The 27,253-nt window shown below is 38.3% G+C and overlaps 1 protein-coding gene across 2 annotated transcripts in view; it reads left to right on the top strand.

The window, feature by feature from the left end:
• Nucleotides 1–25,752, top strand: part of RAP2A (RAP2A, member of RAS oncogene family) — a 40,165-nt gene extending 14,413 nt beyond the window's left edge. Inside the window, exon 2 of one of the 2 annotated variants that reach the window (XM_059903146.1) lies at nt 22,005–25,752. In XM_059903146.1, coding sequence (XP_059759129.1) covers nt 22,005–22,242 — 238 coding nt within the window. In that variant the 3' untranslated portion in view covers nt 22,243–25,752. Of the gene's footprint in view, nt 1–747; nt 3,525–22,004 lie in introns of those variants that run through there. The other variant, XM_059903147.1, reaches the window with a different exon arrangement.
• The last annotated feature ends 1,501 nt before the right edge of the window (nt 25,753–27,253 follow it).

A 27,253-nucleotide genomic window follows, 5' to 3' on the forward strand; every position in this document is an offset into this window, starting at 1 on the left:
TGTTGCTTTTTTTCCTCCATCTTCAACGTTGAAATGGCTACACAAAAATTCACCAATTTTGATGTCTTTTTTAAAATGCACGCTGATATGATAGCTGTCACATACAGTCTAACAAAGCTGTTTCGAATGAAGTTAAAGACAACTAAGTGCTCCTGGGCCCATCTTACGGAAAAATCTGAACGAATCTTTTGGCCAACCCAATACGTTACAGAATGATCACCATGATAAGTCTAGTTACCATCTGTCATCATACAAAGATATTGCATTATTATTGCCTATATTCCCCTGTATAAATGTATACGGTATATTTCATACCTCTGAATCATTTATTTTGGAACTGGAAGTTTGTACTTCTTAATCCCCCTCACCTGTTTCTCTCACCTTTTCTAAAGGTTTTTTGATGCATTCTAACTCATAGAAGGTCAAAATTTGTCTGTAAGACTAATGCCAACAATTGTATATTTGCTTTGTTATATTTAGTACATTTAGATCCTCCCTGGAAATGAAATCTTACTTTGTATTTGGTTGTTGAATGGTTTGAGCAGAATTGTTATCTTAGAAAGCATTAAAAAAGTAAAATGATTTATGGATAATTGAGAGAAAACACCGTAGATTAGCTAGTACCCAGGGAAGATAGCTGGGAGATTATCTAAAGATAAAAGTTCGTTATCAGGGATAGTTTAATATAGATTAAGAAACAAAGAATAAGCTTTATCTTAATATCAGTTTTTTTGTCTTTGCATTTAGTGAAGCTGAAATATCCAAATATGGTACATATAAAACTATACTATCCAGGACTTCCCTGGTGGCGCAGCGGTTAAGAATCCGCCTGCCAATGCAGGGGACACGGGTTCGAGCCCTGGTCTGGGAAGATCCCACATGCCGCGGAGCAACTAAGCCCGTGCACCACAACTACTGAGCCCGCGTGCCACAACTACTGAAGCCCACGCACCTAGAGCCCGTGCTCCGCAACAAGAGAAGCCACTGCAATGAGAAGCCTGCGCACCACAACAAAGAGTAGCCCCCGCTCGCCACAACTAGAGAAAGCCTACGCACAGCAACGAAGACCCAATGCGGCCAAAAATAAATTAATTAATTAATTTTTTAAAAAAAACTGTGCTATCCAAAATATAATCCCCCCCAACCCCACCCAGATGACCCACATACACTCGGACTGTTTTCTGCTTCGTGAACCAACACTCCAAACAAACTTTGTCCATCAGTCATAGTCATGTTGGCATAGTGAGGAGGTGGGTGCTCATTGTAAGACAAGTGCGTTATATATATGAATACTAACTAGAAAGTTAAGACAATTTTTAAGTTTATTTTAGAAGAGCTGGAGATGAGAAAATAACTTTTCAATGATTAATCAGTTTACACATAATACTGATGGCATGAAACTTTTTTCAGTGGTCTTGCATTAAAGAGCTTAATGTTTGCATAAACTCTACTTGTTCTTGCTCTCAAATAGCCATCAACCAGTGTCGGCGTACTGCCCCCTTCAGGGAGGAAGGATATAAACAGAGTGTTGGGTGGTTGGAGGCCTCCCAGAGGTACAGCCACTTGAAAAGGCCACTCTTGATGACATTGTTCATTCCTCAGGCTACCCTGAGCACATCATCTGGTTTTACTGAAAGAAATACTTGGACATTTATGGAGGAAGGGACTATTTGGGGGAAGAAGATTTGTTCTGTTGCTCTCATCAGCATATCCTGTTCAAATCATAAGTACTGAAGCTTTTCTAGATCGTACTGACTAGCTTCTAACAATCCCATAAATATTTCCTTTGAATAAGTACCACTGCTTTGATCTGTTCCCTTTTCTCCAAAGATGGCTGTACGTCTCTTTACCTGGGACAGTTCAGGTTTACACCTTTTGCCTTGGTACATTTATTTACAGTGCCCCTTTCCATCTCAAAAGTGTCTCTTGGCAAAAATTACATGGTCCCTCTAGGCGCTTACCTTAAGTTCCCTGTTTTTAGAATTATGTCAATTTCAATCCCATTTTTACTTGTATTTTTGTGATATCCAGTCTGTATAAACTGTCTCTTTGACTTGGCCAACATCCTTCTGTATTACATTTCTGAATTTGGGGCAGCAGATCCTCATGAACTGGAAATTTTATTCAGTTTAAAAGATGACATCTTTTGGACTTCCCTGGTGGCACAGTGGTTAAGAATCTGCCTGCCATTGCAGGGGACACGGGTTCGATCCCTGGCCCAGGAAGATGCCACATGCCACGGAGCAACTAAGCCCGTGCGCCACAACTACTGAGCCTGCGCCACAGCTACTGAACCCTGCGTGCCTAGAGCCCGTGCTCTGCAACAAGAGAAGCCACCACAATGAGAAGCCCATGCACCACAACTAGAGAAAGCCTGTGCACCGCAAGGAAGACCCAACGCAGCCAAAAATTAATTAATTATTTTTTTTAAAAAAAAGTTGACATCTTTTTTACTAAACATGCTAGACTAAAGATGGCTGTGGGTTGTTTGACATGACTCCCAGAGAGAGGTGGGATCTATTTCCCCTCCCCTTGAATGTGGGCCGACCTGTAACTACTTTGACCAGGAGAGTATGGTGGAAGTGATGCTAAGCAAGTTTTGGGCCTAGTCTCTAAGAGGACAAAGCACCTTCCACCGTGGTCTTTTGGAGCCCTGAGCTGCCATGTGAGAAGTCCAGCTACCCTCCTGGAGAACACATGAAAAGGCCCTGAGACTGTGTGGAGAGAGAGACAGAGGTACCCTTCCAGCTGTGGCCACCAGCGGGCCAGGCGTGAGGTGAAGCCGGCGAGACTCCTCCCAGGCCAGCCCTATCTGAACACCACTGAGTGAGCCCAGCCGGTGCCACGTGCAGCAGAAGGATCGGCCGCCTGAGCTCTGCCCAGGTTCCCGACGCACACCACCACGAAACAGAATCAAATGGTTATGTTAAGACATTAGTTTGGGGGTCGTTTTTCGTGCAGTAATAGTTATCTGGAACAATAAAACATTTTTAGGTGAACATGTTGATATTTTAGAAATTATTTTGATAAGAGTACTATTGATCCTTTGAATTTCTCTGTTAAGATCTTTAAAGAATGTGTAATGAGGATGAGTTACAAGTGAGTGAAAGGATGTATTTTAGCTCTTAAAAGGTGGCAGATTGACACAGGCATCTACCAACTGCCTTCACACTGTATCTGTCCCGTGTCATTTTACGGTTCACACCCACATGTGATTAACTGCACTTTGAAGATCATATTTAATTTTATTAGAATATAACATATTAAAGTTTAGTTTCAGCAGAAAAATCTGCGTATGTGTATACACTTTGCAACTGCTTGTAATAGTAGTCTGTACTGCCCATCCCCATTCGCTCTACCCACAGTGTATATTCTTTCTAAAAGTAGTTGACATGTACCATCTAATTTATGTTAACAAAGAAAGCTTCTTCCGTGTATGTATTTGGTGGTAGTCTGCTTCAGTTTTGATATCCAGCACCTGGCACAAAGAAAGCATCCAGTAAATGTTTGTTGAATTAGGAATAAAGGTCCCTTCAGTTCATTACCTTATGGATTTTGACCATTTTCTTTCCGAATATCTGGAGACCCCTTATATTGCAAATCAATTTAAGCATTTCGGCATCTAATGGAAAGCATGATAAAGAATAAAAAATAAAGCATTCTAGATGGTGTACATCCAAAATGCTTTTTTAGCCTGGTGACCATGGATATGTTTGCATTGTTCCTGTGACATTTTCACTATGGGCTACATACAAAATCTGTCATATTTGAAGGTAATCACTTCATTGACTCATTCTATTTTGTATGGCTGTAAGCGTCAAGAATTGATTCCAGCACCAGAGATACAGCTACGTAAAAAAACATTCATGGCCCTTGCCTTCCTGAGGTCCCAGATCTAACTTTAAAGGTGGCACAGCTGTTTTAAAGCAGAAGCAAGACTTTATCTCAGAACACCTAATTCTCTTCAGTTTTGTTTCCATTTTCTTTTTTATTATCCCACATTGTTTTATAGGACGTCAGAGCCATGGTTCATATCTAGTAACTTGACTTAGCAGTGCTTGGAGCAAGAAGATGAATAGAGTAAGGAAAGATACTTCTGTTCAGAGAAGATGGTAAATTGTCAGCTTCTGATACCAGAGGCAATAGTATCTATCCTGTTTTTCTTACATTGTTCCCATAAGAACTAATGGTCTTTAGAGTAGAAAGCTAGGTTTGGCCATCCAGCCAGGGAATGGAAGCTGGAGATAGGAAATAAGATAACTATATAACAGTTTTTGTTACCATGTAACAATAGTATTTTACAGTATCCATAATACTTCAATGGATAATTCATGTAAACTGCTTACTGCAGTGTCTGGCACCTCCTAAGCCCTCTATAGATGCTAGCTATTATTAGTAAAGTCATCACCGTCATCTTCCATAACATAATACCTAAGGATCAGTAATGTTTGTTTCACAGATAAGGAACATGAGGCTCAGAGAGGTCACATGACATATCTGAGGGAGCACAGCCAGACTTTTTCCAGGTCCACTAAATCGACATCCAGTTCTCTCCCCCCTTGCGGTGCAGTCCGTCATGATTTTAGCCAGTGACCACATTGTGGTTGACCTTGACTGTTAACGTAGAGATAGCCTTTATCAAGTGGTTGTAGAGCCATCACATATTTTTCTTAGATAGTGGTTTGGGGGGATGGGGAGACAACCGTGTGCAGGGCTTTAAGGTAACTACTGTGGAAGTGGCATATAGGACAGAATAGAGGGGTGAGAACTTGGAGGTGGGGCCAGTTAGGAGGCTGTTGCATAGCTCAGGTATGACTTGTTTTGGAAATGAAAGGGGTTTTGTAGCGGGAATGAAAATGAAGCGACAGATTTTCTCACATCCAATAATTCTCACCCTGCTTGTCCCCTGTAATCACTACTGTTCCAGACCTATTGTTACAGTCTCTCATCCCAAACCTGATTACTTTAGAGCCTAGTGAAGACTTTTGCTTACCACCCTTTCTCCCTCACTCTCACAGTGACTTCTTATAACTGTTTCTAACTTCTTTTAATTCGCTGTTGACTTGAATCCTGTCAAAATATCGGTAGCTCATTGTTCTCCATTGGCTGCTGTTGGGCACCATAATCTCTGCCAATAATGATAGTTTCCAGCTCCTTTCTTCATTGTTTTGTTTTGCCTTTGCCATCTGTCACCTGTTACTTCTCCCACTTCAAATGAAAAAAACCTTTTTATTAGACATCCCCAGTCAAACTTATGCCAGTTGAACCAACCAGTTACAACCTGTCATGCATAATTGATACGCTCGTCCCCTGAGCTGCTTGTTGCTGGAGAGAAGAAAAGCTAATTCTGCTGGTCTGATAACCTGCATTTTCTAGAGATTCAGTGTGTTTTTGTGTTTTTAGTTTTGTTTGGTGCTGTTTGTATTTAGTGATTTGGAAATAAACATTTTAAGATCTTACTACAACAGTAGGAAAATACCCCCAGGAAAAATACTCTTCTGTTCATAATTTAAAAGTTTCTAAAAAGTCTTAGCTCTTTCTAGCTTTGATGCATCTTTAAATCTTCTTCAGTCAGAGGTAACTTTTAAGAAGTACTTGTAACTGAACTTTAACTGTGTATCAGATACATATGAATTTTCATTCATCAACATTTTTGCCAAGAATTTGAAATGAGGGGATGCTGAGAAGATATATCCTATAATTTGATATAAATTTAGATAACAGTTCAAATAACTTGCATTTTCCTGAGCAATTGACTCAATTTAGTCTTTTCAAGTACAATAGTTGGACCTGTTTTTTAATGCAGAGGTTTTTAGATTTTGACTCTCACTAAAGATAAAAAGCATGTTTTATGTCTGAAGACCTTTGTTCCTTAGATAGATGAAAGCTATGTGTTTTTCGAATAGGTGTCCAAACTTGAATTTTCCCTGCTATTTAAATTATGTAAGAAGATGCATACTTTGTTGACAGATTATTTGATGACTGAATATACATTAAAATGCAGATTGAAATTTAACTACACGTTAAAAGTATCAAATGTGGACCAACAACTGCTTTCCTCTGCCTTATTTTGGATATCTTGGATATTGTGCTTTAAAAAAAAAAAAAGGGAATCAACTGGTTTATTCAGATATTTTTGCAGTTAGTTTCTAAATAACAAGGTTTAAGGCTTCCAGTTGCAAACACTTCCTCACATATGACACATTACTGGGGCAGATTATCTTCATTTCTAATAAATAAAAAGCCAGATTGAATGTGGTCATGATAATATTTTCTGTTTCTAACATGGATATTTGAAGTTCTCTGGCATACTGTGGCATCTTGATACGCCTGAAAAGAATTGTGGTCAGATGGATGCAATTTATAGATCTGATGGTGAAGAAAATGTTCAGAGTTATTATCGTTTTTGTTTCCAAAAACATATACTTTAGTATAGTACTCCTTATGCTTTCAGTCTTTAGCCAGTTTTGAATATAAAATAAACAGCGTAGGACGTGGACAGAAATTTAAAATGGATTAGCAGTATTCAGCTGAATAATATACTAACTGATCGACTTTACAGTGCACTTTGTGTGACTTGCACCCCATAACCAACATGCATGCTCACTCAGTTTGTCTTGAAGGTTATTTTACCATTCCTATTTCAATGAGGAAATCATTTAGATAATTATCTCATTTATTGATTTTTTTTCTGTTTCAATTTATTTTTTTATTGATGTATCACTTTTATGTAGTGAAATACACAAACTAAGATTAGACAGCTAGATGCGTACTCCAAGTAGCCAAGTCCCGGATGAAGATGTGGGACAAACATTTCAAGCAACGCAGCAGGTTCCCTCATGTTTCATCCCTGTCGCTTCCATGCTCAAAGACCAGCACAGATTAGTTTTGTCTGTTATTAAGCTTCTGGCCTTTATCGTTCAACATCCTCTTTGCCAGATTCATCCATGTTGCTTGTAGGAGTAGCTGATTCTTCACTGAGGTACAGTAGTCCCCTTGTATGCAGTCCTCTTGTATGATTTCATTATTTATTCTGTTGATAAGTATTTGGGTAGTTTCTAGATCAGGGCTATCATGAGTAACACTACTGTGAACATTCTAGTACATATCTTTTGGTGCATATATGTACACTGTCCCTTGGTGTATACCTCGGAGTAGAATTATTGGGTCATAAATGCATAGACTCAGCATTAGTAAATACAGTTGACCCTTGAACAACATGGATTTGAACTGTGCAGGTTCACTTATATGCAGGTATTTTTCAAAAGTAAATACTGCAGTGCTACACAGTCCATGGTTTGCTGAAGCCCTAGTTAGTTGTGGAGGAACCATGGATACGGAGGGCCAACTATAAGCTATATGCAGATTAACCCCCAAGTTGTTAAAGGGTCAACTGTACTGCCAAATGATTTTCCAAAGTAGTTGTACTGATTTACTCCTCCCCCAATAAGAGTTTCAGTTGTTCCACATCCTGGTCAACATTTGATATAGTCAGTCTTTTAAAATTTTAGCTTATCTGATAAGATTTTAGTGGTACCTCATTTTGATTTTAGTTTTTATTTCCCTGGTGTATAATGATGAACACCTCTTTGTATGCTTAATGACTATTTGCATATCTTCTTTTAAAAAATACCTGCTCAAGTGTTTTGTCCACTTAAAAATTGTATTGTCTTCTTACATTTTGGATAGAAGTCCTTTGTCAGATATATGTATTGCAGATACCTCTTCCCAATCTTGCCTTACCTTTTGACTTGCTTAATAGTTTCTTTTAATGAGCATAAATTCTTAATTTTAATGAAGTCTACTTTATTAATCTTTTATGGTTCTTTTTTGTGTCCTAATTAATATATCTTTGTCCACTCTAAGGTTATGAAGATTCATCCTCCGTATTTCTTTCTAGAAGGTATATTGACTTTCATTCTATGATTCATCTGTAATTTGTGTTAGTGGTGTGAGATGGGGGGGGTGGTTCAAGGTTTTTTCGGTTTTTGGTTTTTGGTTTTTATCCACATATGGCTATCCAGTTGACCTAGTGCTATTTATTTAAAAGACCGTTTCCCCAATGAATTGTAGATGCACCTTTGTCATAAATCAGGCAAATCTATATGTGTAGGTCTGTTTCTAGACCCTCTATTCTGTTCCATTTTTCTATTTCTTCTTATGTGTAAACCACACTGTCTTAATTATTATAGCTTTATAAGTCTTGATATCTGGTATCTAATACTCAAGCTTTGTTTTAATTCTACAGATTTGCTTTGGCTATTCTAGTTATTTTGCTTTTCCATAGAATTCTTTGCATTTCCAAAAATCATCTGTCAGTTACCCCACATGCACAAAATTATCAAAAACCTGCTGTCATTTTGATTGGGTTTACATGGAATCCATAAATCAATTTGTGGAGAATTGATGTGTTAATGTTGAGTCTTCCAATCAGTGAATAGTACATTCCTCCATTTATTTAGGTCTTCTTTAATTTCTCTAAGCACTGTTTTGTAATTTTTATTGTAAAAGTCTTTTAAATCTTTGATTAGATTTATTTCTGGTATTTGATAATTTTTCAACAAAAAGCTGGAGCAGTTAGGCATGTATAACCTAAACCTCACATCTTAACAAAAACTAACTTAAAATTGATCTGGCTTAAACGTAAAATGCAAAACTATAAAGCTTTTAGAGAAAATCTTCATGATCTAGGGCGAGACAAAGAGTTCTTCACTTGACACTAAAACCATATTGCATAGGATAATAATTGATAAATTGGTATTTAAATGATCTATTTCATATGAGATGAGTTGTGATAGTTTGTACTTTTCAAGGAATTGGTTGAGTCATCTTCAATTGCCTTTGGACAAATTGGGTACCATTCACCTTTTCCCTAGTTGAGGCCAGAACAATGACTGCTTTTACCAGTTCGCCCTCCTCTTCCCTTTTGCCCCACCCCGTGAAACAGTAGAAATTTCCAGACTTAATTTTTTTAATGGTCTGAGGAGAGCATAATGCTGAAAAGGCCATATGGAGAAGTTTAACTTTTTCTTTCTTAGGAGGGCCTAAGAAGAGGGGACAGTGTTGGAGTTTTTATTTATTTATACTGTCCCTCCAATCAAAAAAGTATGTGAAGCTTCTTGTTGATTGACGTAATATTTTTCTAAGATTTTTAAAGACTTGATTAATAATTCAGAAAGAGCTAAAAATACATCTGTAGTGTTGGGTAATTATCATTCACAAACTTTTAGAAATAATCAGAATATCCAAGTGTATGGTAGAAGTAGAAGGCAGAAATCTTACTCTTTTTCTATTGGTAGTAATTTGAGAGTATGTAGAAAGACCTTCAACAAGGTGAAATTTGAGTGGCAAATGATTTTTATCTTACATAGTAAAAGAAAAGTTCGTATCTGGAAACAACATACATCTTTAAAAAGACTCCCAGGTAATCAGTAAAGGATAGGTAGAAATCCTGGAATAATATTAAGGTAAACATGAAGTGAGTAGGATATTTAGAAAATTAAACTTATATAGGAAAAGGAAGTAGCCACTTCTACAGGAAAATCATCATCGAATTTAAAGCTAAGAGGGGATTGTTTTTAATGTTTATTAAGAACTCCATGGTATACTAAAAGTTTCTTTGTAAGAAGTAGTGATTTGATAACCAAGATAATTTTAAACATGATCACAGTACAAGTGTATTAGAAACAGGGTGATAGGAGGCATATGGTAGTTCCCCTTGGGGTCTTAGGTTCTTAGTCATGAGATAAAACTGTACTTGTAAAAGCAATAGTTTACCTATGAATCTTACTGATTTCTTTTTTTTGTCAGACCACTACCTGCCTGTCTTCTTCAACCAGTCCATTATCATGTCTTTGTTGGTGCTGCCTCCGAAATATATTTTAAGTTTTATTTCTTAATACTGTCATTGCCATCATCCCAATTCAAGTCATTGTTGACTTTTGCCTGGAACAGTACAGTCATCTCCTGTCTTCCTGCTACTATCGTGCCCCTAAAGAACATTTTCTGTACATTAACCACACTGATCTCTTAACACATAGACCACCTAATTTTTTTTGTTAAAAGACCTTCAGTGACTTTCTCTTATTCTTACAATAGTGGCCATAGGTCCTTCTTCAGTCATCCCTCATGCTTTTCTTCCCCCTTGCTCTTTACGCTGTAATCGTTCCAGTCTCCTTTTTGTTCCCTGAATAAGCCTAGCGCTCTTCTACAACCTATCCTTTATATTTTCTTCTGGCTAAAATGTTTGATTCCTGGTTTTCTCCCATGGCTGACTCAACTCTCAGTCTTCAAGTTTCTGCTTAGAATTCATCTCCCAGAGATGCCTTCTTTGATCACCTCATGTAATATTGGCCTGCCCAAGTTACTGTACATTAATCAATATTGATTTTCTTTGAAACAGTTATCACAGTCTTTAGTTACATTGGTTGTTTGTTTATAGTGTTACCTTCAACTTGAGCATAAACTCCAAGGATTTTATTTGTCTTATATCTCCAGTCCTTCACACAATGCCTAGTAGATACTCAAGAAATAAATTAATGAAAACCTATGAACCCCAAATTCTTAATGATATAAAATATAAATAAGAGTTCAGACAAATGAGCTATTTATAAAAGGAAGATTTTAAAAGAGATGAAATTTGACCTAAATTTCGAATGGTAGTTAGAATTGTGATTGGTAGGGACTTCTATCATTAGAGGACCATCATGAACAAGGAAACAGAATTTAGAACACAAGATTCTCTTTGGAAAGTTGTAGGAGATGAAGTTGAATTAGATATGAAGGGCTAGAGTTTGGAAACCTGAAGCTAAACAGAGGGGTTTAGGTATAATATGATCAGTAGTGGAGAGCTGTTGTCACCCCCTGAGAAGAGGAGCATGAATGACATCATATAAGTAAATTTTTTCAAGGAATTGGTGCATTCCATCTAAGTTTTTATTTCAGGAGCATATTCTCTTTCATGTCTGTAGGGTGTGTAGTAAGTTTCCCCTTTCTGGTATTGTTAATTTGTGTCATCTTTTTTTCTTGATCAATCTGGCTAGAAGTTTATCAGTTTTATTGGTCTTTTCAGAGAACTAGATTTTTAATTTTTGTTGATTTTCTATATTGTTTTTCTGTTTTAAATTTCTTTTATTTTTTTTCTTTATTATTTCATCCTTCTGCTTAATTTGGATTTATTTTGTGCTTTATCTAGTTTCTTAAGGTGGTAGCACAGATCATTGATTTAAGACCTTTCTTCTTTTCAAATATAAACATTTAATGCTATAATTTCTCTCTGTGCTGTGCTTTAACTACATCCCACATATTTTGATATGTTCTATTTTCATTTTTATTCAAATAAGTGTTTTCTTATTTTTTAATGATGTCTTCTTTGACCCATGGATTATTTTGAAGTATATGGTTCAGTTTCTAAATATCTGGAGATTTTTCTTGATATCTTTTTGTTACTGATTTCTAGTTTAATTCCACTATGGTCCGAGAATATATTTTGTATCATTTCAGCTCTTTTACATTTGTTACAGTTTTTATAGCCAAAAATATGGTCTGTCTTAGTGAATATTGCAGGCGCACTTGACAAGAATACATATTCTGCTTTTATGGTATAGAGTGTTCTATAAATATTAATTAGATAAAGTTGGTTGATATCCTTCTGCATTGCTACACAGTTCTCACAGTTGAGGTCATCTTCCTAGCATAGTGGGCAGAGAAAAAAGAAGGAAAAAAACTAAAGATTTTTCTCATTCTCTTTGGACCTTAAGGAGCCCTTTTTTCACTTGCTCTAACCAGAAATTTTTAATGAAGTCTTAGCTGTTGGCATTGCCCACTACCCCAGCTCTGCTAGGGGCCCACTGTAGGTGAGTTGTGAAAGGAAAAACAAGAAAAAAGGGAGGTTTCGGCTTCCCTGGTGGCTCAGTGGTTAAGAATCCGCCTGCCAATGCAGGGGACACAGGTTTGAGCCCTGGTCCAGGAAGATCCCACATGCCGCAGAGCAACTAAGCCCGAGCACCACTACTGAGCCTGCGCTCTAGAGCCCGCGAGCCACAACTACTGAGCCCGTGTGCCACAGTGACTGAAGCCCGCACGCCTAGAGCCCATGCTCTGCAACAAAGAGAAGCCACCGCAATGAGAAGCATGCACACTGCAATGAAGAGTAGCCCCTACTCGCCACAGCTAGAGAAAGCCCGCGTGCAACAATGAAGACCCAACGCAACCAAAAATAAAATAAATAAATTTATTAAAAAAAAAAAAACCCTTAAAAAAAAAAAGAAAAGAAAAAAGGGAGGTTTCCCCACCCACACGCATACTCCAGCTCACAGAGATCCCTTTACCCTGATCTTCTGGGTAGAAAGACAGAATTTCTCCCAGAGTTCTGGCTGTGTGCATGCCACTGAGTGCCCACCCTCAGCTCAAGGCCACAAAAGAAAAGAGGAAAAACTAGGAAATTCAACCTCCGTAAGGGTCTTCTCTCTAAGAATTGGCCCTCCTCCCCAATCTGCCTGCTTTTCTTTACTTTTCAGAGTTGTTTGGTAGTTGCTGTTTGTATTTTGTCCTGAGTTTTTACCTGTGATTAGTGGGATATAAAGACTTCAGTGGACTTAAGCCAACTTGGCTACCCTAGTCCTCAAGTAGCTCTTTTTAAAAGACTTTATTTCTTGGACTTCCCTGGTAATGCAGTGGTTAAGAATCCGCCTGCCAATGCAGGCGACACGGGTTCGATCCCTGCTCCGGGAAGATCCCACATGCCGTGGAGCAACTAAGCCCGTGCGCCACAACTACTGAGCCTACGCTCTAGAGCCCACGTGCCACAACTACTGAGCCCGCGTGCTGCAACTACTGAAGCCCGCAAGCCTAGAGCCCACACTCCGCAACAAGAGAAGCCACTGCAGTGAGAAGCCCACGCACTGCAACAAAGAGTAGCCCCCACTCGCCGCAACCAGAGAAAAGCCCACGTGCCGCAACAAAGACCCAACGCAGCCAAAAAAATAAATAAATAAAAAATAAAATAACAGAATAAAAAAAGAAGACTATTTCTTCAGAGTAGTTTAAGGTTCACAGCAAAATCGAGGTGATGCGGAGATTTCCTTTATAGCCCCTGAGCCTACCCGTGCATAGCCTTTCCTATAAGCAATATCCCCCACCAGACTGGTACATTGGTTAAACTGATGAACCTACGTCGACACATCATAATCATCCAAAGTCAGTAGTTCACCTTAGTACACTCTTGGTGTTGTACGTTGTGTGGATTTGGGCAAATGTTTAATAGCATGTATTCATCATGGTGGTATCATAAAGAGTATTTTCACTGCCCTGAAGATCCTCTGTGCTCCACCTCTTCACCCCTTCCTCCCCACCCCCACCAACTCCTGGCAACCACTGATCTTTTAACTGTCTCCATAGTTTTGCCGTTTCCAAAATGTCATATAATTGAAACCATACAATATGTAGCCATTTCAGATTGCTTTCCTTCACTTAATGTGCCTTTAAGTTTCCTACCTGTCTTTTCATGGCTTGATAGGTCATTTCTTGTTAACACTGAATGATATTTCATTGTCTGGATACCACAGTTTATCCATTCACCTACTGAAGGATATCTTGGTTGCTTCCAAGTTTTGGCAATTATGAATAAAGCTGCTAGGTACATCCATATGCAGGTTTTATATATTCATAATTATTCACTTTTGGGGGTAAATACCAAGGATTGCTGGATTGTATGATAAGAGTATGTGTAGTTTTCTAAGAAACCACTAAACTGTCCTCCAAGTGGCTACACCATTTTGCATTCCCACCAGGAATGAATGAGAGTTCCTGTTGCTCCTATCTGTCATTTGGTGTTGTCAGTGTTCTAGATTTTGTCCATTCTAGTAGGTGTATAGTGGTATCTCTGTTTTAATTTGAATTTCTCTGACAAAATATGATGTGCAGCATCTTTTCACATGCTTATTTGCCATCTGTATATCTTCTTCATTGAGATGTCTATTAAGGTCTTTTGCCCATTTTTTAAATTGGGTTGTTTGTTTCTTGTTGAGTTTTAAGACTTCTTTGTATATTTTGGATAACAATCCTTTATCAGATGTCTTTTGCAAATATTTTCTCCCTCAAATGGTTTTTTAATACAACATTCAAAATGCCTGAGTTGCATTGTCATGATCAATTGGTCCCTCACCATCAAACTGTTCTTCTGATACAGTGTCAGCTCTTAATTTCTATTAAAACAGATTATTTTTATCTACATCGGTTTGGAGTATCCGTGATAGCTTTGAGTATCTTTTTAGTGTTATTACGCTCCTAACTTAATTTTTACATTACATTTACAAATTTCTCTCTGTTCTTCAGTATGCAGTCTGAAACCAAGAGAAAGTTGCAGCATAGAATTGTGGTTTCCTTTCATTACTCGAGCTAAATTACCAGAAGTGCTCTTTTAAGATGAAATATTTAGTCACCTCAAAACAAATCGGTTTAGAGGAAGACGGAAGCCTTATTTAGCTTATGTTTTCCATCCTTACGAGAAGTATTGATGTTTTATGCTGGCAGGCTGTGGTAGGAGCCTTCAACTCCTAGCCAAAAACCATTCTCTTTCTCCAGAACTGCCATAATACTTTACTGAAAGATTAAAAATATCAATCCCAAGGGTGGGGAAACAGGCACTCTTAAGCACTGTTGGCTGTAGTATATAAATTTCTGGATGTCAGTTGAGATTGCATGTATGTGTACATGGCAATCTGGTTATCTAATCTAGAAATGTGATTTTTCTGGTTTAAATGGTATGCCATACACACACACACACACACACACATTATGCATACCTTTGAGAAAGAAGTTATACCTCTAGGTGTAGTTCATCAGATTGCTGTTTGTTAGTGAAAAAAATGAGTAGAGGGGAACTCTCCATGCACAAATGGAGAAGGAGTCATTAAATTACGGTATGTTTATTGTAGAGACTCTATAAAATGGAATACTGTTTAGCCATTAATATGATGTATATCACTTATTGATATACAAAGTCCATGATAAGTGAAAATCGCAGCTGGTATAATCTCCTTTCATAAAAATTTACATTTATATAGATATGTATAGGAAAATAGTGAAACGATATACACCAAAATAGTTATAGCAATTATTCTTATGGAGGTGAGATTAAGAATGTTTTTCAATTTCATCTTTACCTATTTAAATATTGCCATGGGTTTTTTTAAATCATTATGTGTTACTTATTTGACCAGGGAGATGGAGAAGAAAAGCTATTTTCATTTTGGAGAAAAGATTTCTATGTTCTCAGGCGTAAAAGGAGGGACAAGGTGTTACAGATCACAGCTCATTAGATAGGGATAAACTTTTTAGCACTGTCTTTTTAACACTAACATTTAACAGAACTGACAGGAAGGACAAAATGGGTTGCCTGAGATATGATTTCCACATCACTAAAGATGTTGAAATATAACCATTTGGTAAGATTGTCATGGAAATGATTAAAGCATCAGGTGTTCTGACATTTTGCCTTGAGACCCTCTTGGTAAGTGAGATTTTTAACAACGGGTGGAAGGTTGAACAAGGGGACCTTGTAAGTAAAAATCTTACCGATTCTCATTTCTGAAAAAGTGACTGAGAAGACAGCAGCCTGGTAAAATTCATGTGAAGCATAGCCTTCTTTTAATATGCTACAATGCAACACCCTCAAAAGGAAGTTAAAGGAACTGAGTGTAGTGGTATCTGTCTACAACTTATCATTGGTGAATAAATGCAGGGAAGAAGGAATTGATCCTGGACTTGCCACAGTATAAAACCATGAACTATACACATACAGTATTGTTTGGGGTCACAACGTAGTAGATCAGGTCTGTGATTCCTAAACCCTGCTGAACCTCACAATTAGTCTTCAGAACTTATAGATAGATATTTTTTAATAGGGTCTTGAGTCCTGATCACACAAATTCAGATTCAGTAGCTCTGGAGTTGGGCCTGGGAATCAGTATTTTTAATTCTCAAGCTATTTTGGTGATCAGCCGAGTTTAGACACAACCAGAATAAAATATACATACACATATACCCATATCAAGACAGTTACATAAAGACTGTTGACAAACATCAAATGCTTTGAACTATTCATATCTACAAAGCTGCTTTCACTGAGAAGCCATCAACATTCTACAGCTAAGTGATACTCAAGCTAGTATTTCTGATGTTTCATTCAATGCATTAAGCAGAGCTGCTCAAAAGAACTAATTTTATTTATGAATATATTATGTAATCATGCTCATGATACAGTAAACAACACGAACATTCATGTTAATAAAACAAGAGTTCTGGGCTTCCGTGGTGGTGTAGTGGTTGAGAATCTGCCTGCCAATGCAGGGGACACGGGTTCGAGCCCTGGTCTGGGAAGATCCCACATGCTGCGGAGCAACTGGGCCCATGAACCACAACTACTGAGCCTGCGCATCTGGAGCCTGTGCTCCGCAACAAGAGAGGCCGCGACAGTGAGAGGCCCATGCACCGTGATGAAGAGTGACCCCCCACTTGCCACAACTAGAGGAAGCCCTCGCACAGAAACGAAGACCCAACACAGCCAAAAAAAAATAATAATATTAATAATAATAATAAATAAATAAATAAATAAAATTTATTTAAAAAAAACAACAACAAGAGTTCTCAGAATATAAACAAAAATAACAGTGAGATGCAGAAGCCACTGTATGATCCTGCTGTCAAAGGAAACATCAAGGAAGTTATGCTGAAGTTGATGAGAAACAAGCTGATGTTGAAGATGTGAACAGGGTGGTACTCTGCTCTTAATAATGTTAACAACAATACATAAATATTTTCGGAATTTTGCATCTTCACCTTTGTTCCCAAGTGATGTGTTTAGAAAAGGGAAAAAATGAAGACAACTCACGAAACTGTTAATAAATATAGAGCATGAAATGAAAGTACTGCCGTCACCTGTCAACCAAGTACGTAGTCTTCCTAGATAATCTAGTTGGCCCTGTCATAGATGTCACGTGTTTGTCTTCTGAGGCCACTTTTGCCACCCAGGTTCCAAAGTTCTCTTTAGCCTGAAATGAACAGGTTTCCTATGCTGCAGGGTTTGTGGCTGCAGGAGTGGCAGGAGGCTATACAGATGGGCCACCAGCCATCACACACACTCCCACCAGCTTTCACACTGGCTGGCCTGTGTCTTACCTGGCATGCTCTTCCCCAGATACCTGCTTGGCAAACTCCCTTACACCTTTGCCACCATCCCAACAAGGCCTACCCTGCTCATCTGGTTTAAAGTAGCACCTGTGCTCCCAGCCCCCACCCTGTTCTGCAGTTTTTTTCCATTGCACTTAACACCATTTAGTAAACCAATAATTTACGTATTTACTTAGGTGTATTATCGATGACCGTCTCCTCTGCTAGACTCTAGGGCAGAGCTCTTTGTTTTATTCACTGATGTATCATAAGTGCCTAGAATAGTATCTAGCGCATAGTAGGCCCTTATCAAATAAACGTGTTAAATGGATGAATAAATATACAACACATTGATTGTTTATCACTAGTTATTTATGCAGCGGCAGGCAGTTTTCCGCAGAGCCTTCAGCACTTGCATAGCTAAAAGCATCCCACGTTTCTGTGTTGGAACAGTGTTGTCAGTGAGATGGCGCTGCCGGGGCCCCGAGTGCATCTCCAGCTTCCTGGCAGGTGGAGTGCGCTGAGCACCCGCTCCACTCGCCAAGTCGGAGAGCTCTGCTGCCTGGGGACTTTGCCCCACTGAACCTGACGAGGTTGCCCCTGCATGCGGGGCTTACCCCTGAGGCGTCCGTCCGCGTCTCCTGTGAAGCTCAGCCTGCTGGCTGCTGTTCTTAGAGCAGTGCTGGGCTCTCAGCAGTCACTCAGGAAGTGATACGTGTTGTCTTGGGAGTGACCTGCTGTGTCTATGCTGACTTCCAACTTCAGGGCTTAAGAACCCCTTAGAAATTAGCTAGTCCAGCTCATTTTATAGTCCAAGAAACCACGGAACATAGAGATGAAGTTAATTTTCTAAATTCACAGCACTGGCGAGGGGCAGTTCTGGAACTGGAGTCCTGGTCTGGGTGTTTTGGGTTTGTTTGTTTCTTAATATACCGTGTAGCCACAGTGGAGAGCAGGACCAGTTTCCTCACACCCTCACTGTATTCTGTCAGCCTCATCCTTTGCTGCTTTCCCTTTTCTTTCTCACTCATCTTCCTGAAAGAGGATCCAGGTTTCTCCAGATCTTCCCTCCACACAGAGAACCAATTCTGTCATCCCAAGCCAGCGCCGTTTCAGATTCCCTTCCCCGCAGGTACCCACATTTGGAGAAGGCTCTTCCGCTTGTCCTGTTGCCTGTTGTTATGATGCTCAGCCTAGGGAGGGCGCGGGGTAGAACAGAAAAGGCCGCTGTCAGGGGGCTGCTTTATCCCTGTGACTCCAGGCCTTCCTCTGCCCCTCGTCCTCACCTTCCAGATTGGTGCGCCCTCCCTCCCACTCCTCGCCCCTCCCACTCCTCGCCCCTCCCACTCCTCGCCCCTCCCACTCCTCGCCCCTCCCACTCCTCGCCCCTCCCACTCCTCGCCCCTCCCACTCCTCGCCCCTCCCACTCCTCGCCCCTCCCACTCCTCGCCCCCCTCCATCAGTTCCCCCTCCTTCTTCACACTTCCTGAGGCCGTGGTCTCATATCAGCGGGCAGGAGGGGAAAGAACACCACCCTTCATTTATCCGGCGCTTGGGTTTTTTTTTTTTAATATTTATTTATTTATGGCTGTGTTGGGTCTTCGTTTCTGTGCGAGGGCTTTCTCTAGTTGTAGCAAGCGGGGGCCACTCTTCATCGCGGTGCGCGGGCCCCTCACTATCGCGGCCTCTCTTGTTGCGGAGCACAGGCTCCAGACGCGCAGGCTCAGTAGTTGTGGCTCACGGGCCTAGTTGCTCCGCAGCATGTGGGATCTTCCCAGACCAGGGCTCGAACGCGTGTCCCCTGCATTGGCAGGCAGATTCTCAACCACTGCGCCACCAGGGAAGCGCCGGCACTTGGTTTTTTCTAGATTCTCTCATGTGACCGTTACAGCAACCTTGTGTGTTAAGTGGGAACAGATATTGTTACTCCTGCTTTACTGATGAGTAAATGAAATATAGGCGAGTAGAGTAACTGATTTGCTCAGTCTTGCAGCCTCTCAGTGGCCCGACTGGAAGCTGAGCCTCCAAATCCTGTCTCTCATATTCATGTTAACTGAAAGAGCCGCAAAATTGATCACCGTCTGGTGTTCTGAAATGTACATAATACCTTTTTTTCTTAAACATCTTATTCAGTCTTTTAAACTCTTCTGAGAATATTAAGCTGGATTTCTCTAGCATCTTTAGCATCTTGGTTTTAGGAAAGACCACTGAATTCAATGTGTGATATAATGGACAAGGTCTCTGATACTAAGTGCACATTTTGGTTTAACAATCATTAAATACTGTTGCATGTGGACCTGTGTTTGCAGTGTTCTAGTTATTACCCTTTTGAGAACCTGTTAGATTTATTCAGATTCTTGATTCAGTGTATCATACAATGGTTAATGATTTGGTTTTTTTACACGTTTTGAAAATCCACATATTTGTAGTTTTTAATTAAAAGTGTAAGAAATATTTCTTTATGTATAAAGCATGATATTATGCTGTGTATTTAAACTAAAAAGTATTCCTTAAAATAGTTATCACTTGATTAATAATAGAAAGGGATGCCTTATCACTTTCCTTTTTATTAAGTATTGTAAACAGAGATTGAAATTAATTTTAACTTTAATCAATAAATTTTACTTAATTTTATTAATGTTTATGTTACTTCACTTCTAGACAGAGTGTTTTAAACACACAGTGATGTATAGCCTCTTATAAGAAAAACAAAATGCAGTTATACCTTTGCAAGTAAAACAGATTAGGAACTGACCTTGTCCTGACAGGACTGGCCATGTCAGCTCCTTGCCAAGCTTCTCTGTACAGCAGGCCAAGAGGGCTTGTACGCAAAGCAGCTGATTTATAGTGTTTGTAATGCAGCTTCATTCTCACTGCCATTGTCCTCCCAGAGGCCAAGGGGTACACGTAATTGTTTGTATGTGAGGGTCCTAGAAGATGTGAAAAACTCCTGTGTCATATGTTCAAAGCTCTCAGTATGATCTGAGATCAGAAAGCCTAGGCACCGCTGAAATACAGTAAATGCATGGAAATTCCTTTGATAAAAATTGGAATTGTCCAGATCCATTTCCTGCAAAATGATAATATCCAAATCTTAGATTTACCTTTGATATTGTTATCCCCACTATCCCCACTCATTTTTAAGTTGCTTGTGTGTTTCAGATTTCTAAGGGGCACACTGCCTGGAGTGTGACCTCTTGTTGAGACCATTCTCAGTTTGATCTTGTGCCAAAGAAAAAAAGAGAGACTCTGTTGGGAATATAGTTTGCTTTATAAATTAGGGTGAGTAGAGATGAACCATGTTGCCAGGATGATGAAATTGTGGAAGTACTGTCACTAACATTAGCTGCCAGCCTGTTACTCAGTTTCCTGAATGATAAAAATGCTGTACAAATCCTGCCTTAGTAAATCCTGACTATGTGTAGCTTTCTCTTCTAACTGATTAGCTGTATCTAGTCACATTTGTTATCACTTGTGTGCAGGTTTGCAGTTTGCTTCCTTGATAAATTAGAGATGCATTCTGCTTGGGGGTAAGTACAAACACACAGACACAGGTATTGATTTATCCTAAAATCACAAAAAGCTTTTAAAATGATGTATAAAGTACAAATGTATTAGCAACATTGCTTAGAACAAACATAAACACAAATAGTAAATAAATATACACAGTAGCACCATGTATTTTTACACCATGAGTAACCATTGTAGAGAGAATCATCTTTAGTACCAAAACGATTTAGAACCTCTTTGTTCTTTTCATATTATCTGTTGTCTATTAGTTTAGCTTTTTCCAAACATCTTTACTTATAGACGCCTTACCTGAGTTCATCTGACTCCTGTAACAAAAATACAATAGACTGCATGGCTTAAACAACAGAAATTTATTCCTCCCAGTTCTGGAGGCTGGGGAGTCCAAGATCAAGGCTCTGGAAGATTCAGTGTCTGGTGTGGGCCCACTTCCCTAGTTCATACACTGTCATCTTTTCACTATGTCTTTACTTGGCTGTAGGGGCAAAGGAGCTCTCTGGGGTCTCTTTTATAAGGGCACAAATTCCATTCATGATCTAATCACTTCCCAAAGGCCCGACCTAAATACCATCACCATCACTTTGGGGATTAGGTTTCAACATATGAATTTTGGTGGGACACACATTTAGTCTGTAGCACACTGATTCTAGTTAGGAAGGAAAAGAAGTGGTAACATCAAATAAAGCTAATGATTGGAATGTTTAAGTCCTTGTCAGGCCGAAAAGAACCGTGATTGTCTTTCAACAGGCTAATCTATAACAGTTTGTGTAAAGGGATAGAGTGTAGTTGTGTTTGGTGGGTTTCATCCTAATGAGTTCTACTAGTTTTTTCTTATTTAGGAACTATTAGAACATGATCAGTTTTGTATACTTCTAGAACATAGTAAAATGCTGAAATTATATAAAATTATAAATTATTCGTTTAGTCACAAGAGCTATTACCTCATTGCCTGAATTTTTGTAAGCATCTCTTATAATGAAAAAAGTTTAAATTAATCTTTTAAAGGGATTTATTCTGAGATTCTGAGAATAATTTTCCAAGTATATCTGGAAAGGTACATTGATTTTAGAAGATGTATAATTGATTAATTTAAAACATCATTTTGAAAAACCCATTTATGACCTACTATGAGAGCTGCTTCTAAATGCCTTCTGGCAAATGTCAGACCAACTGGAGCAAATAATTTTTCATGTAACTAAAAAGAATATTTGTAGCAGAATATAGTGAAAAAAGAGAAAATACACTTTACCTGTTTAACTTCGTGCTAACTTCTCCAACATCTGTGTGTTTTGTTTATTCTCTCGTAGGTATGAGAAAGTGCCAGTCATCTTGGTCGGGAACAAAGTAGACCTGGAAAGTGAGAGAGAAGTGTCCTCCAATGAAGGCAGAGCCCTTGCAGAAGAGTGGGCCTGCCCCTTCATGGAGACGTCTGCCAAGAGTAAAACAATGGTGGACGAACTCTTTGCAGAAATTGTGAGGCAAATGAACTATGCCGCTCAGCCCGACAAGGATGACCCGTGCTGTTCCGCGTGTAACATCCAGTAGCGCTCGCACGTGGCTGCCCTGAATCGTAGGCGATACCAGCCTCGTCTGCTCGACCGTGGAGCTGGCAGGATGTGTGGTGTGACTCTCCAGTGAAATGGCAGTCCTTGTTCAGAGTGGAGCAGTGATGGTCAGTTGATGTCTCTGAGTAACATGTGGGTTCAGTAACTCCAGTCTTCACCGTTGTCCTCAGTCTTCTCTAGGCACCTGCAGCTTCAGGCATAGCCAAGTCGATCTACAGGGTGTTCTCCTTTGAAAGCTGTCATGGCATTGTCACTGAGTTGACAGAAGCAACTATGGTGTATGTTAAAAATAATCATGGGCAAGAAACCAGAAGAATTCCTGTGACCACTTACAATTAAAATATTTTGTCTTCTGTTAAAAAAAAAAAAATTAAGTAAAGGAGAAATATTTTCCTACAAGAGTACTGAATTTCAGGAACTGCTATAGTGCTTCTAACCAATGTATCACGTCAAGTAAGATAACAACAGCTGACCTGCCAACAGCATTACAGGGAGAGATTCTTTGCTCAGCTGACATATTTGTTTTTCAATATCGATGCTTAATTGTAGATGTTATCCTAATTTGTGACACGGAACTAACTCACACATCAGTCCTTGATAGAGCAAAAGTCACAACAGGTTGTGTAAAAATACAGCCTAGTGTTAGGATGGGTCATCACCTGCTTTGCCCAGAAAGTGGAGACTCTTACAAGGGTTTGAGCCGAATTAAAACCCCAAACCCACCCTCTGTTAACTAAGCAGGGATGGTCTTTATTACTTTACTGAACAAGAAGGAAGCAACTGTGACGGAAAGAGATTGTGTAGCCTTACTAACGAGAAGTGTTCTAGTAGATTAACTAGTACCATCATGTAAGGAAAACGAAGCCATGTTGCATCCACACGTTCCCGTTTGCAGAAACCTCACAGGACAGTACAGATATCTTGCATTTTTACGTTCGTTAAAGCAGCAAATTCCTTCTTGCCTTTAAGGGCTATGGTTGTGGTGTGATTCTTGGCTAACCTGCTTTCGAAATCAAGTTTTCTATAGCAGAGCTTTATCGCAGGCATTTAAAACATTGAATAAACATGTGAAATAATTTGGGCTTAAAAGTAGAACATAAATTATAGAGTGGAAGGTAAGAGACAAAAAAAAAAAAAAAAAAAAAAAACCCTTTAATTTTCCTGGAGAATTATATAAAGATTTTCTTATAACAATTTTGCCCTGATTACTGAAGTGGCAAATAAAGCTAGAGTGAATATTTTGTTTTGAAAAGGTGCTCAAGTTCTGACATTTTTGGTTTTCATAGCCGTAAAGTATTTATCATTTGCATGACTAAAGGCACATGAAAAACCTATTCATAAGTTTTACAATCAAGTGCAGAAGGGTTTTCAACTAACTTCAGAGTTATAAATGCTGAAGACAGTATCTTGAGCTGATCCTCTGGAGATAAATTTGGCCTTCAGAACTGCAGTATCACTGAGCCTGTGATCTACATACCGCCCGACATTTTGTTGGTTTCACACTCTTGTGCAAGTAAGCTTGGGTCTTATGCGTGTAACTGAGCGAAGAGTGTATGTTTGCGTGTGCATGTGTGTTTATTGTTCCTACGAATTTGGCACAAGTCAGAGATAATTGCCTATAATGAGAATCTGTACTGCAGAATATAGTGTATCAAAACCATTTTTTTCTTTTAAATTATTTGTTTTTATACATTATTGAAATCATAGGTAGCCCCCCAAGTGTTTAGTAACCTGACATTAAGGTTAGAGGAGAGAAAAAAGGTGGATAGTCCTTTTCATAGATGAGAAAACAGAGATCTGTGGGTAAAACCAGGCCGTGGTTGTCAGAAGTCTTTGAATTGTGAATATTTGCATTCTTCAATATAGTTTTTTTTTATGATCCCCAATTATGAAGCACCTTGTTGATAGGACAGAAAGTTCTAACCAGTTTTATTGAAATAAATTTCATCACGTAAAAGGTGATTTGACTCAATCACGTAGAGAAATCAAAGATTAAAGAAATATGATTTTATCAACTGAATTAGAAATATTTGTTAGTGCACTGTTTGAGTTTTGAAGCCTGTAACTTCTAAGAATGATTCTGTTTTTTAGAATTCCATATTTGGTAGCAATTTATGGCAACAGATTACATATTAAAAACATCTATAAAGATTCTACAGTTTTACATTGTGGATTGTTATGCAGACAAGAAAAATAAGTTAAATAATATGAAAGGTATGGCAAGATATAAGGTGGAAAAGGTTATCTAAAAATTGGGGTTTTAGTTAGACGTGTTTTTCAGACAATAAGGTGGTTTTTTACTGTAAAGTTGTTAATAACTGATTTGGCTGCCTGATCAGTGTTTCCACACAGCCCTGAATATTTAGTGACAAAGCATCAAAGACATGCAGAAATGTGGAAACGCTTGTGTGCTCTTACTGTTGGTATTTCATCTGGTATGGATATAGCTCAGCTTGAATGAATGTGTTTGTTGAGATGTTAATACAAAGCTTAAGAACAGGAAGATGAAATTTGTTGGCACATGAAATAATAGTGGCTAAAAGTTGGTGACCTTGGGTCACTATTTATTTTATGCCCTGATCAGACTAGCAACTAGATAAGTGAAAGTTTTTCTAACATGCCTTAAAAATGTTATGGTTTGATCCAAAGACCCACTTTTTCTTTAGCTACTATGGTAAGGTTTTCTTTTTTTTTCTGTTTCATCTCGTTTTACTTTTATACAAAGGCAGCATTTTTTAAGTTTTTTCGTTCTATATTGCAACTTTTTTTTTTTGGTTCTTTTAAGCTGTGATAGTGATGGTAACTGATGCCTTTCATTTTGTTCAAGTTATACAAAACAAGCCAGCATCTGATCAAAAGTATTACATAAAATCTTCCTTAAACTATTGAAAGGTGCTTTGATGATTTTCTCCTTTGGTTTGTAGAATTAGGACTGAAATTTTGACTCTGATTGCTACAGTTGCCCAGTTGCCATCACTTTTCTGTGGTAAAACTACTGATATTTACTCTTCTGTATAAAGAAATGTTGCCTAAGGGTGTCTGCTGTTTGTTTTCAGGAGTTGCCCACTGGGGGTATTGTCTATATGTATGAATATGAAAGTGCTTATTTTGCTTGTTGCCATTGGTTTTTTGTTTGTTTTGTAGTTTTTTGTTCTCAGTAGCCTTGTGTTAGCGCTTGGGTAAGCTTTAATTGTCTCCTTAGCCGATCAAATGTTAAAGACTATGGGGGTCTTTTTTTTTTTTTTTTTTTTTAACATGTCATTGTGCATCTCTTAAATCTTGATCAGGGTTTCAAGAATGACTGCAGTGGGTTTTGGAAACAGACTTATCCTTATTGATTTGGGATTTCCCAGAGATAAATATAGTTCACAGTTAACTGTTGAGCTCTAATACAACTGACCATTTAAAATTGAACCACAGTTTATTGTTTTGTAACAATGTCAGTTGTTAAACCTTGACATTTCAATTAAAACATGAATTGTAGTTATAACTCAATGCAAATTCAACAGTTGTATTTGGAGTTAAATTATTTTAACAAATAAATTTATTTAATGAAATTTCCTCTGGGTTTGGGTTTTTTTTGGTTCTTGTTGTTTTGTACATGTTCATGAGTGAAACGTATTTAATGTAGTTTTTTCAAAAAAAACCCTAAAAATTGCCATAGAATGAATTTAATACTCTTCTTACAGAAATAGTCAAGCTGAATTAAATTGAATTAAATTCATCATGTTAAAAAGGGACTTAGTAGATCATTTTCACACCATTTAAAAATTAAAATAACATGAGAAAGATTTTTAAATCAGTAATTTCAAATATAAAGTTATCTTCCTAAATGGTATTTTATATTTTTTGATGATAGCTGGCTAATTTGAAATCTCAATGCTCTTGGTTCACAGAATTGTTCTAGATAATTAACATTAATTAGCTGTTGCTTTGTAGCCCTGCTAGTATCACTAAAATGTATCAGTGTCCTTCTAGTCATGGCTTGGGGCTGTCTTTTTGTTTAGGTCTTGTGGATTTTAAGGTACCAGAAGCTGGAGGTTGCTGTTTAGTAGGGCTGTAGGGCCTGCTTATTCTATATACGGCCCTGTTAATGTTGACAGATGCTGTTAATTATATACAGCCTTCAGCTGCTCTGATAAGGAGCCCATTCATTCCCTAAGCCAATTTAAACTGTGCCTTTTGGTCATGTTGCCTTCAAACTCTGTTGAAATTTCCTGGCAACATTCCACCAGTTTAGAAGCCTCATTGTTTTGGAATATAAGAATAATTTGAATGAATATAACAGAGGCACTGTAGACAGAATCTCAAATATTTAAAGGAAAACATGCCTATATTTTAGTAAAATAAATAAATATCTACTGGTTGGCTTCATAATCTCATTTGAAGCATTTGTAAAGTATTTAAGCCTATCAAATTCTAATTTCAATTGGGAGAATTTCTTTGCAGCTGGAAAATAGTATTTTGAAATTCTCACAAGTTGTACCATTTATTGATTGTTAGAGGTTCATGAATAAAAATATAAATAGCTGAAGGAATAAACTGCCACCAGTTGGGAACCCATCTGACCTCTGGGACCTGTGAAGCAGAGAAAATTGTCACAAACTCCCTTAAAAAGCTGCTAACCTCTTATTTGTTTTTTAATTCAAAATATCTATGTTTCCATGTAACTAGGAATAAAACATAGTGGCACTTCATTTGTTAAATGGATAATTTAAACTGGTTTTACATTTTTCCATATTAACTTTCTTCCCCTGCTTTTTGTTTTTGTTTTTCCCTTTGAAGTATTAGGCTTTAAAAGATCTGCTGCTCTTCCAGGTAAGGTGGTTTGTTATTTCTTTCAATATTTTCTTAAAACAGTAGTCTTCATATTACCTTCTAAAGATTCCTCCAAGATTAATGGAGAAGAAGGTAGAAGACTGTCTGCTGGAAAGATTAAATATGAAGACCTATTTATACACACAAGTTAGGAAAAAAGAAACTGAAGGAAT

Source organism: Balaenoptera ricei, chromosome 18, assembly GCF_028023285.1.
Source record: "Balaenoptera ricei isolate mBalRic1 chromosome 18, mBalRic1.hap2, whole genome shotgun sequence".
Taxonomy (NCBI): Eukaryota; Metazoa; Chordata; class Mammalia; order Artiodactyla; family Balaenopteridae; genus Balaenoptera; species Balaenoptera ricei.